Consider the following 12,229-nt stretch of genomic DNA (forward strand, 5'->3'; position numbering starts at 1 on the left):
GTTGTCATTGTCTTCGGTGGAATTTATAACATTGTTGGACAGGTTTAAATGCTCTTTGTATCCATAGAGCAAGTAATTGTTTTCTGTAGCCAACCCTCCAATCAGAAATTGGGAGAACACTCATTTAGAATGCCTGGCTGAAGCTTTAACAGTACTTGAGTGTTTCCACACTATGAGGTTGGGATAATACTGTGAAATTGTGAACATGATGATAATTCCCTTTTAGTGTATAAGCTGTTTGAATAGACTGTCTGACATTTCAGCCTGTTTTCGTGGAATGGTGTTTTGGCCTTCCATGGTGACATCACCATGCTGTAAATTAGTTTGTATTTATTTTTTTATTTTACCTTTATTTAACTAGGCAAGTCAGTTAAGAACAAATTCTTATTTACAATGACGGCCTACACTGGCCAAACCCGGACGACGCTGGGCCAATTGTGCGCCGCCCTATGGGACTCCCAATCACGGCCGGTTGTGATACAGCCTGGAACCACTTTGTGTTCCAAAGTGGTTAATAGACCGACCAACAAGAAAGAGAGTTCCAAACCTTTTTGCCAATAACAGCTACTTTTCAGTTTTCCCCTCCCCACTCAGACCACTCCCAGACAGTCCTAGCAAAATTGTTGTCTGAGAAATTGCTCTTAGCTAAGTTAATTTTTTTAACCATTTTTATTTAAAACAATCACAGAAGTTATTTGAAATTGAGATAGAATTGGCTGCATTGGACCTTTAAAGCAAGATTTTCTGCAATTCTACATATTTTGCTATGGGTTGGAGAGAAAACATTTCAGTTTTACAGCTAATTTCCTGCAATTCTACCCATTTTGTCATGGGGTGGAGATAAATGTTTGCCGTTTTAAAGCAAATTTCTGCAATTCTACAAATTTTGCAATGACTTATTCCATGTTAATATGATTTCAGAGTGAGAATGACTAACAAAATCAAATGGGGGCCCCCTGGAGGTCAGGGCCCCTGGGCATGTGCCATGCGTGCCCGGTCGGTATGCGGCCATGATTACTACAAGTTTAGATAGATGGCCAGAATAACTACCACTCTGAAAATGGTTAACTGACATGGCTAATTGAATGACTATCAGTGACTGACATAAGAGAAAAACTGCTAATGCACAACCAAATTCCGAAATTGCACCTGGCGTACTCTACTATTCTTACTCTCAATAGTAAGTTGAGACCCTGATTGGCTTATGTCGCGTATGCCTGTAACTGGCCCATGCCATAGGGACATAAGATCTCCGCTTTTACTTTACAAATCCTTAAATGCTTGAAACTATTCACTTACTCTCTATCGCCACCCACAAGACTTGCTTGGCCCGAATGTCATACAAAAACATGGTCAGCTCAGTGATCCACATGTTCAGTTGGGACCTTCATATTCCCTACTGGCAGAAAATGAGGGTAAATTAGCTAAACTGAAATGCTTTAAAAATACAGGCTTTGACTACTTGCATGCATTAACGGTTAGCAGAAAATGATGAGGCTACAGGCGAGGTACTTAAAAGTTAAGGCTAATATTTTATTTGTTTGTGGTGGCTACCATGAGGTAGAGGTGAATGGCTAATGCTAGTTCCAGTAACTGCCATGCCCCCTCTTTGAATGCTACATGGAGACCAATATGGAAGAGCAAAATTAAAATCAGGGATTTCTGAGAAGAGTATCTCAGTATTCTGTATGTAGCCTGTTCCCAGATTTGTTTGTGCTTTTTTCCTAATCCATTGTAATTGTTCAGACAGTTTTGCCTGACAATTCCATAAGGAGTTGGCAAGAGAGCAGAAACAGACTGACACCCAGGCTTTTCTGTTTGTGTTCCAAAGTGGCTTATTGATGGCAGAATGACAATGACTGATATCTTGAGTTTAAATGGGTTACAGAGTGAGAAATGGTGTAGCTACAGTACACGCCTCCTCACCACAAGTTCTGATGGAACAACTTAAGGGAAAATGATGGTGATGAAATAATGTATGGCTTCCCTGATAGATAAAATAAAATCCTAAAATGAAATCTGATGTAAGTCAACCACCCTTTTGTGAAATTCTACATTGTGATGTGATAATGGCACATGGAATCTGGTATAACATACTGGACCACTTGATATGACCACACTATTAGCAAGACCTAGTAAGATTGGAAATGTACAAACTTGCATAGATACAGTGATGTGTAGAGCAGTTTTCGGACGTGTCCAAAACAGTCTAGTGAAGTTCTTGACATTTTTATATCCCTGCAAAGGTTGCAGTAGCTGCATGTAGTGAGAGCTCTCGACTTGCTCCCAACGAAAACATTGACAACAATACCACTAACATTATGCAAGTTTGCCACTGGTTCACACAATAAAAAAACATTGTATAGGATTATTATTCATTACAGTAGTTGGATATATGACCAACATCAATGTGATATAGATAATATGAAAGGACATCTTTGTATCAGAGACATAAATTAATTTCCTATGTTCTACCTGACAATAGACAGGTTTTAATGACTGACTGTGATGCATTAAACAAATTCATTATTTAAGTGTGCTTTCACAAGGACGGAATTGGACAATGGACATATTTTTGAATGAACGGCATGACATCTATATTATTCCATTCGACAACACAAGTCAGAACCAGTTCCAAATGGTTTGCTCACGTCTGTGTGGATGGGGACACTAATGTTCAGGGCCCATATTCACAGTGTCTTAAAGTAGGAGTGCTGATCTAGGATCAGTTTTGTCTTGCCTAGATCAGCACTCCTACTCTGAGACACTTCGTGAATACAGGGCCAGGAGTCCTCTTTTTGGGCCGTGAGAGGGAGTTTGGGACACCCTCTCAAATAGACACATATAGGAGTTCAAATCCATTTTGTAAAAATAATAACTTCTTGCTGATAGTGGGAACAGAGCAAAAGATTACAAAAACACTGACATCACCAAGAGAACGTGCTGTACACGGGAGTGAGAGACAGAAAACCTCCCACCTCCCGCCCCGGTTCCTAAAGCGACAAACGGAGTGTCTTTAATGTGCAAACAGAGTAAACACAAAACGTTTGTCAACATGTAACTCCAGTGCTATTTCCTGTATGTTGAGAGCTAAAAAGAGAGAGTAGAGGGGGGAAAGCTTTGTGTTCAACAAACCCAAAAAAAACAGACACTCGTCTGGAACTAGTTAAGGTGAAAGGTCCTCCGATATTAGCGGCTCCTGCATGAAAATGTCCCCGACGAGAGGATCCAGACATCATCATGTCTTTATCAGTCTTCTCTTCATAAAACGTCCTCCTCTTCTTCTGTTCTGTACCACACCACTGTCTGTAGCTCGCCTCAACGCCTCAGAGTGGCCCTGCTACAGTACACATGCCCCCAAACCACAGAGAGGGGCATCGTTGTCCTCCTCAAAGTCTGACCTCCGTGACCCCATCTTCCACCAGGCCAGGGGGCACAGGGTCAACTCAACTCCTCCTCTCCCACCGTGTGGAGCGAGATGGATCGGGACGCGGCTGGGCCGAGACAACGCAGCTAGGCCCCAGCCCCGTTAAATGAAGCATCGCTAGAAGCTTGGAGGGAGGAAACAGAAGAAAGGGACAAAAAAGAAAGATGACCCATGGTGGGCGACTCCTCGCCCACCTGCTTGGAAGAGTGAGACGGGGTTTAGGTGGGCAGGGGGTCGTCGTCCCCTTTGCTGCACTTGCACTTACAGCAGAGGACAAAGGGCGTGGCCAGGAGGAGAAAGGGGGAGGCCACCAGCAGGAGAAGGCCGAAGCCAGCGAAGATCCCCACCACCTTGGGAAAGAGAGAGAGGATAGAGTAAGAGACTGCAACAAGACAACAGAGGCAACAGCAAATAAGACAGTGTTCGTTCAGCTACATTGCAAAAATATCAATGAGGAAGAACACGTATGGCACTATATAGAAAGTACTTTGAAAAGAGGACTAGCATATGAGAGATCCCTTAACAAGATAATACACACCAAATCAGTTTTCATTCTCAAAACTTGTTCTCTTGTTTGGCTTGATCATAATCCGTGTGAGTTATTTTCTATCTTTGTAGTGCAAGTCACCCATCTCACCACATGGGGGCATCATATACGAGCAGAAACATCTCCTCAGCTACAAAATGGCATTCGAAAGTAGCAATTACACACAATACTGCCTTCTTAGAATAACTTAATGGCCTTCTGCCCGTGTCAGAGCAGGAGGAGAGTCATTTTGGGGATCACCCTGGGGCAGGCCAAAGACTTTTTAATAAAATAGCTCCATGCATAGATACATACTGTTGTTGGGATCCATTCTCTGGTATTTCTGTTTACTTCCCTCTTTTTGGAGGTCTTAGTAATCACATTATTTACCCAGACGAGCACCCCATGAACCTTTAGTTGCACCGGTATACCTATATTAACATGATATCCTATTTGCTCAGATCAACAAACCCTGACAAAGCTACCATATATAATAGACAATGTCTGGTCTGAGAACAGTAAGCATAGAGAGAGGTGACCTTCATTCCTCCTATGGCATCCCTAGTGGATACAACCCCCTCAGCTCCAATCTCAAAACTGATTTGAAATCAGAAACAGAGGCAAAAACAGAACACACAGAGGCTGAGCTTTCATAAAGGCAGAATTTGCCCTAATATATTTGGGCCTTTATTCATAAAATGTCTGAGTAGGAGTGCCGATCTAGGATCTGTTTTTTCCATAATTAATAAGATTACATGGACAGGGAGGACCTGATCCTAGATCAGTACTCCTTTTGCGTATAAGGGCCCTGGGTCCTTTATGTATGTGTTATGCATTCATGAGGAGCTAAAGAGAGAGACCTGGCTTTTTAAGGTCTTGGGGAGCAGTGAGGTTGCATGGGCTGGATACAGGAGGTGCAGTACCACAAGCTGTAATCATGTTCAAATGACTCAGCCTGTCCCACTGGGCAACAGATGTCAGTGTGTACGCTAGCGTTCACAACACTGTTAAACACGGGAAATGTGCTTGTCTATGAATAGATATGTGCTGGAAGATAGCTAGAGCTGAACAATGACTGGGTGATGACTGGGTGAACAAGAAAATATAGCATCTAATCAATATTTTCATTCATTATTAGAATCAGAATTCTAAAAGATGAATTGACTCTTTATTTCGCAATGTACAGTGGGGAAAAAGATGAGAGAGGCCTGTAATTTTCATCATAGGTACACGTCAACTATGACAGACAAAATGAGGGAAAAAAATCCAGAAAATCACATTGTAGGATTTTTTATGAATTTATTTGCAAATGATGGTGGAAAATAAGTATTTGGTCAATAACAAAAGTTTCTCAATACTTTGTTATATACCCTTTGTTGGCAATGACACAGGTCAAACGTTTTCTGTAAGTCTTCACAAGGTTTTCACACACTGTTGCTGGTATTTTGGCCCATTCCTCCATGCAGATCTCCTCTAGAGCAGTGATGTTTTGGGGCTGTCGCTGGGCAACACGGACTTTCAACTCCCTCCAAAGATGTTCTATGGGGTTGAGATCTGGAGACTGGCTAGGCCACTCCAGGACCTTGAAATGCTTCTTACGAAGCCACTCCTTCGTTGCCCGGGCGGTGTGTTTGGGATCATTGTCATGCTGAAAGACCCAGCCACGTTTCATCTTCAATGCCCTTGCTGATGGAAGGAGGTTTTCACTCAAAATCTCACGATACATGGCCCCATTCATTCTTTCCTTTACACGGATCAGTCGTCCTGGTCCCTTTGCAGAAAAACAGCCCCAAAGCATGATGTTTCCACCCCCATGCTTCACAGTAGGTATGGTGTTCTTTGGATGCAACTCAGCATTCTTTGTCCTCCAAACACAACGAGTTGAGTTTTTACCAAAAGTTTCTATTTTGGTTTCATCTGACCATATGACATTCTCCCAATCCTCTTCTGGATCATCCAAATGCACTCTAGCAAACTTCAGACGGGCCTGGACATGTACTGGCTTAAGCAGGGGGACACGTCTGGCACTGCAGGATTTGAGTCCCTGGCGGCGTAGTGTGTTACTGATGGTAGGCTTTGTTACTTTGGTCCCAGCTCTCTGCAGGTCATTCACTAGGTCCCCCCGTGTGGTTCTGGGATTTTTGCTCACCGTTCTTGTGATCATTTTGACCCCATGGGGTGAGATCTTGCGTGGAGCCCCAGATCGAGGGAGATTATCAGTGGTCTTGTATGTCTTCCATTTCCTAATAATTGCTCCCACAGTTGATTTCTTCAAACCAAGCTGCTTACCTATTGTAGATTCAGTCTTCCCAGCCTGGTGCAGGTCTACAATTTTGTTTCTGGTGTCCTTTGACAGCTCTTTGGTCTTGGCCATAGTGGAGTTTGGAGTGTGACTGTTTGAGGTTGTGGACAGGTGTCTTTTATACTGATAACAAGTTCAAACAGGTGCCATTAATACAGGTAACGAGTGGAGGACAGAGGAGCCTCTTAAAGAAGAAGTTACAGGTCTGTGAGAGCCAGAAATCTTGCTTGTTTGTAGGTGACCAAATACTTATTTTCCACCATAATTTGCAAATAAATTCATTAAAAATCCTACAATGTGATTTTCTGGAGAAAAAAATTAGTCATAGTTGACGTGTACCTATGATGAAAATTACAGGTCTCTCTCATCTTTTTAAGTGGGAGAACTTGCACAATTGGTGTCTGACTAAATACTTTCTTTCCCCACTGTATGGCATGCATTATGTATGTTGTAACAGAATATCTTACCAGTACCACAAGATAATATTGAGCAGCCTGTGTCACATGTTTTGCTGTAGAGATTGTACCAAAGTAAAAGCATTACTATAACTCATAAGTGACGGGCAAATGTTCACATATTATACACAGAAGGAAATCAACAATAAGAAAGTAATGCTGGAAAACGAACAATAAATGGGCCAACACCCAGAGCACGTCGACCAAGCTGTGCTCTCCTACCGACTAGTGTTTTCACAGAGCACCATCCATGTTTATTCACGTTGAACATGTGTGTGTCTGTATGCGTGTATGTGTGTGTGTGTGGAAGTGTTTGAGTGAGGGGAAAAGTGTGTGCATGTGCCCTGGCACATTCTGCAGACAAAGGGGAAGTCCTGTGTGTGTGTGTGTGTGTGTGTGTAGGTGTGAGTGAGTGAGTGAGTTAGTGAGTGAGTGTGAGAGTGAGACAAAGGAGAAAAGTGGGCACACTAACTTTACTCACCTGTGTTCTGTGCCAGATGACAGACGCCCTGGAGTGGCCCAGTTTGTTTCGACAGGGCCCTTTGTCATAGTGAATCAGGAGGAAGTCATCCTGTATCACACACACATGCATACAAAGGGACACATGCACACACATGCACAGAAAGAGGGGGAGAGGGAGAAGAATGATCTATCATTAATACTGAGAGATAGGAGCAGCTGCTGGGAGAAAATTGCTTTTAAATTACCAGTGCGGTCTAAATCGCCTGTGGTCTGCAATTAGGATTTACTTAAGACACTGCCAGTAAAGCCTCCTAGCTTCCTACAAGCACAGATAAAACCCCTCAGTTTCAGTTCCATTGTCTTGTATCAAACATCATAAAAACGTGTTTGGATTTGGAAATACATCAGCCTACAGCCTTATCACACCTCCTGCAGTGCTGTTATTCCCTGATAACACATTGGATCACTGCTCACATTTCTAACACCAGACTTGAGAAATATGCACAGAGTGAATTCTATGCATATTTCAGACTGCTGTATTGAAGTCAGGTCCAACATACTGAAAAGGAAATTAAAACTCCTTTGCAAAGATAAACATGTATTATTCTATAAGAACATGTTGCAGCAGCAGTTATGAGTTTTAGGCAAACATTGGGACTACGTTCCACTCATATCCAGGGGCTCCAGAAAGTACCACCAGAAAGGGGTGCGTGTGCGTGTGACAAGGTTCTCTACTCACGTCCAGTGACTCCAGACAGTACCAGCAGAAGGCATGTTTGCAGTTCTTGCACATCATCTGGGCACAGCCCTCATCCCTCTCGATGTACACCTTACACTTGGGACAGCGCTTGATGGGACCATCGTCATCGTCACTCTTGTAGAAGGAGCTGAGGAGACACGGTGAGAGAGAGCAATGTTCAGTGTGTTACGGTTGAAAAAATGAGCAAAGACAGAGATCCAGAATGCCACCAGAGAATATCCACTCATACAGTTCACCATGCCACAGAGCTTGAACTGCCTTTGTGACTGTACAATAGATCTAAGCTTGCAATAAACATCAACAGCATTTTCTCCTAACACTTGCAATGCAAACGAAATGAGAAATGTGAAGTGTGCTAGTCTCTGCCTTTCTTTCAGGCTTTTCTTTGTTCTTTTCATCTTAAAGGCAGGTCTTCTGTGTCCTTTTCTTGTTTTTTCCTGAGTGCTGCTGACACTTGAAGGCCAGAAAGGAGAGCAGGTGATGCTGTCGGCTGTCCTCTCAAGTCTCAAAGAGGCGGACAGAGAACAAGCCCATTCATTTTCTGAGCCAATTCTCCGGCTATTGATCGCATCTGGCCAGAGTGAATTATGGCACACCTCTCACGTCCTACTTCATTTGATACCCTGGCAGCCATTTTGTAACAAAACAGGACTTTCGGATTCTAGCTTTTACTCTGGAAGGAAAGGGATAGAGGCCTGAATGTAATGGAATACAGACTAAAGATCAGAAGGTAAAATACCTTCTCCTGAATGCTGGCTGTTACGTTAGAGGAATGGCAAGGGAGAGAAACAAACAAAAAATCTTATCAGCAAAATGGCAGCAAGATCCGTGCAAAATGGGAATGGTCCACGGAGTAATACATTTGCCCTTTGCGGTAATTGCTGCATATGTCAGCTGGGTGCAGATCGGGCTAATAGTGTACGTGGAGTCCATTCGAATTAAGAGACTCTAATTTCACTTCCACACTCTTGAAGGGGAGTTAGAAGGACGTACTCCAGAGCTCGTTGTTTAGATAAGTGCAGTAATCGTAGTAAGAAACATCCAAGCCATACTTGGAGTCCTGACGTTGGGAGAGAGAGAGAGAGAGAGAGAGAGGAGGCTGCAGAATTTAAAGGAGAAGTTCAGGATTTTACAATGATGTTAGATGGTTCCTCACCTTAAAAGTACTCTATGGGCCAGGAAAAACTGTAATCCATGGCTCAAGATAGATGAAGTTTGTTGTGGCTGTTTAGAGAAAACCGAACTATGGATTACAGTTTCTTCTGGCCCACAGACTACTTTCAAGGTGAGGAACCATCTAACATTAAGTTGTAAAATCCTGAACTTTCCCTTTAAACCACTGGGGCCTTTCGTGACATCTGATGACAACTCCACAACCCTCTCTCTCGCTTTACATATAGATACACAACATATACAAAAGTATGTGGACACCCCTTTAAATTAGTGGATTCGGGTATTTCCGCCACACCCGTTGCTGACAGGTGTATAAAATCGAGCACACAGCCAGGCAATCTCCATAGACAAACATAGGTAGTAGAATGGCCTTACTGAAGAGCTCAGTGACTTTTAACATGGCACCGTCATAGGATGCCACCTTTCCAACAAGTCAGTTCGTCAAATTTCTGCCCTGTTAGAGCTGCCCCGGTCAACTGGAAGTGCTGGAAGTGGTAGACCATACAAGCTCACAGAACGGGACTGCAGAGTGCTGAAGTGTGTAGCGCGTAAAAACAGTCTGTCCTAGGTTGCAACACTCACTACTGTTCCAAACTGCCTCTGGAAGCAACGTCAGCACAAGAACTGTTCGTCGGGAGCTTCATGAAATGGGTTTCCATGGCCGAGCAGCCGCACACAAGCCTAAGATCACCATGCGCATTGCCAAGCATCAGCTGGAGTGGTGTAACGCTCGCCGCCATTGGACTATGGAGCATGGGGAAACACGTTCTCTGGAGTTATAATCACGCTTCACCATCTGGCAGTCTGACGGACGAATCTGGGTTTGGCTCGTGGCTGAATGGAAGCAAGTCCCTGCAGCAATGTTCCAACATCTAGTGGAAAGCCTTCCCAGAAGAGTGGAGGCTGTTATAGCAGCAAAGGGGGGACCAACTCCATATTAATGCCCATGATTTTGGAATGAGATGTTCGACAAGCAGGTGTCTACATACTTTTGGTCATGTAGTGTAGCTTTACCACTGGGCCACCACATTCTATAGTTTAAGTAGATGAATAGTCCAAATGCAGGTTGGCAATAGTTACGGCCATTACTTCTATTGGCTCCTTATATTGACATATTATGACTTCCTCTGTGACCTTGGTCAACCCCGGCTAGCCTTATCTGACCCAGTGGGTCCCAGCTCTATCACCAGCCAATACACTCAGTCATATTAAATATGCACTAGAAGGTATTAGATGACTAGTGACTAGATGGTTATGCATGAGAGCAGCTGGCTTCATGGAGATATCAACACAGCGGTAGCTAGGCTGGTATCCAGGGTGGTAAATACAGGTTCCCACGGGGACCAGAGGCTGTGTCCTCACAGTGTCCTCAGTAGAGGGGTGAGAGCAACAACACTAAGAGAAAACAACTACGAGCTGTTTGTGTGTGTGTGTGTGTGTGTTGTGTGTGGGTGCTCGTGCATGTGTGTGTGAGTGTACGTGTGTGTATGGATAATGGCACCAGGGTTTCCAGGATAAGGACATTATTCCTGTCAAACGTATGAGTTTATAGTCTCAACAATGCAATGTTTACAGTGTGACTTATTGCGGAAAGCCAGTTACCCTCATTGATTGAATAAGACTGTATGCTTTTTGGGATGAAATGTCATTCAATGGTCACAGAGTCTAACCTCTTTCAACTTGCTTGAGGAGGTGATGGGGAGGAGAGAGTGATTGAGACGGTGAAGACAGAGGAGGAAGAAGATGAGGAAAAACTCCAGCTCTATTTATACCTGGTCTCTACGGATATCAAGGAAGTGATGGGGAGGAGAGGAAGTGATTGATATGATGAAGGAAGAGGAGACAGTCCAGTTCCATACCTGGTCTCTCCGGGTAGGAAAGCGGTGATGGGCAGGTTGTTCTCCTGGGGTGAGCAGACCTGCCCGGGGTGCCAGTTAGCCTTGCAGGCAGAGCAGAACTCCAGGGTGCACACGGCACACTGCACCAGCTGGGGCAGCGCCACCTCCATCTCCTTCAGTTGGCACACTGCCTGGCACGACGACGACGGGCACCACGTCCGGCACGGGTCCAGAAGCACCTCTGTGGTGGCACAAAACCAGGTGTTACCACCAACAGTACTGTAGAAGTGGCATGGTGACTGCTTCCAAAGCATGGTGACAGGTCATGAGGTGACATGAGGTCACGAGGTCATTGTAGTACCTATGCCTGTGTTAACACACACATTTACTCATTTGCAATGGCCTTTTGCACAGATTACAGATGGATATTGAAGATATGATTATTGTACATGGATTGTTGATTTGATGTTTTTGCTATGTCGTTTTTACTACTTTACTGTTGATTGTTGTCTTTTTTCATATCTATTAATAAAATATTTCTTATCTTATCTTTTTCTTTCATGCTTTTGACCTATGCACATACCATCGCACACTCTCACAAGCGCAATTGTGACTGACGTGAACACACACAAACTCACAATCATGTGTCATTTGACATATGCACACACAGACAGATATAAATCCCTTTCAGTTGGTGTTCCCTAACACAGCAGCTAAATAAACGTATATTTTTCTCCAATCACCCTATTAAAATGTGCTTCTCCCAAATAAAGAAAGCTGGCAAACGCTCAATGTTTGGTCTGTCGCTACAAAACAAGTCCAACCATCCTTTCCAAATGACTAACACACACTGCTTGCCATCACATGGCTCTGTTCTATTGACTCTCGCATGTTCCTCAGTCTGTTGCTCTTGAACCAAAATGGCAGCCCCCTGTTCTATTGACTCTCGCATGTTCCCCAGTCTGTTGCTCTTGAACCAAAATGGCAGCCCCCTGTTCTATTGACTCTCGCATGTTCCCCAGTCTGTTGCTCTTGAACCAAAATGGCAGCCCCCTGTTCTATTGACTCTCGCATGTTCCCCAGTCTGTTGCTCTTGAACCAAAATGGCAGCCCCCTTGCCCTCCTGTCCTGCTGTCTGTGCTGCTCTGGCTCTGTGACTCTCCATCCCTGTGTGTCCAATGTGTGTGTGTGTGTGTGTGCCTTTGCGTGTGCGTTTGGGTGGGTGGAGTACCTTCAAGACACATGCCATATAGAGTGGGTGTGCAAGTCTGGCTGAGGTTAGCGGG

The 12,229-nt window shown here is 44.0% G+C and overlaps 1 protein-coding gene across 3 annotated transcripts in view; it reads right to left on the reverse strand.

The window, feature by feature from the left end:
• Positions 1-1,512: 1,512 nt before the first annotated feature.
• rnf144aa (ring finger protein 144aa) overlaps positions 1,513-12,229 on the reverse strand; it is a 71,971-nt gene continuing 61,254 nt past the window's right edge. For all 3 annotated transcript variants that reach the window (XM_041855488.2, XM_041855487.2, XM_045209191.1), the window contains 4 exons: positions 10,965-11,184; positions 7,912-8,059; positions 7,192-7,281; positions 1,513-3,777 (listed from right to left, as the gene is read on the reverse strand). In XM_041855488.2, coding sequence (XP_041711422.1) covers positions 3,646-3,777; positions 7,192-7,281; positions 7,912-8,059; positions 10,965-11,184 — 590 coding nt within the window. In that variant the 3' untranslated portion in view covers positions 1,513-3,645. The remainder of the gene's footprint in view (positions 3,778-7,191; positions 7,282-7,911; positions 8,060-10,964; positions 11,185-12,229) is intronic.

The sequence above is a fragment of the Coregonus clupeaformis genome, chromosome 29 (genome assembly GCF_020615455.1).
Source record: "Coregonus clupeaformis isolate EN_2021a chromosome 29, ASM2061545v1, whole genome shotgun sequence".
NCBI lineage: Eukaryota > Metazoa > Chordata > Actinopteri > Salmoniformes > Salmonidae > Coregonus > Coregonus clupeaformis.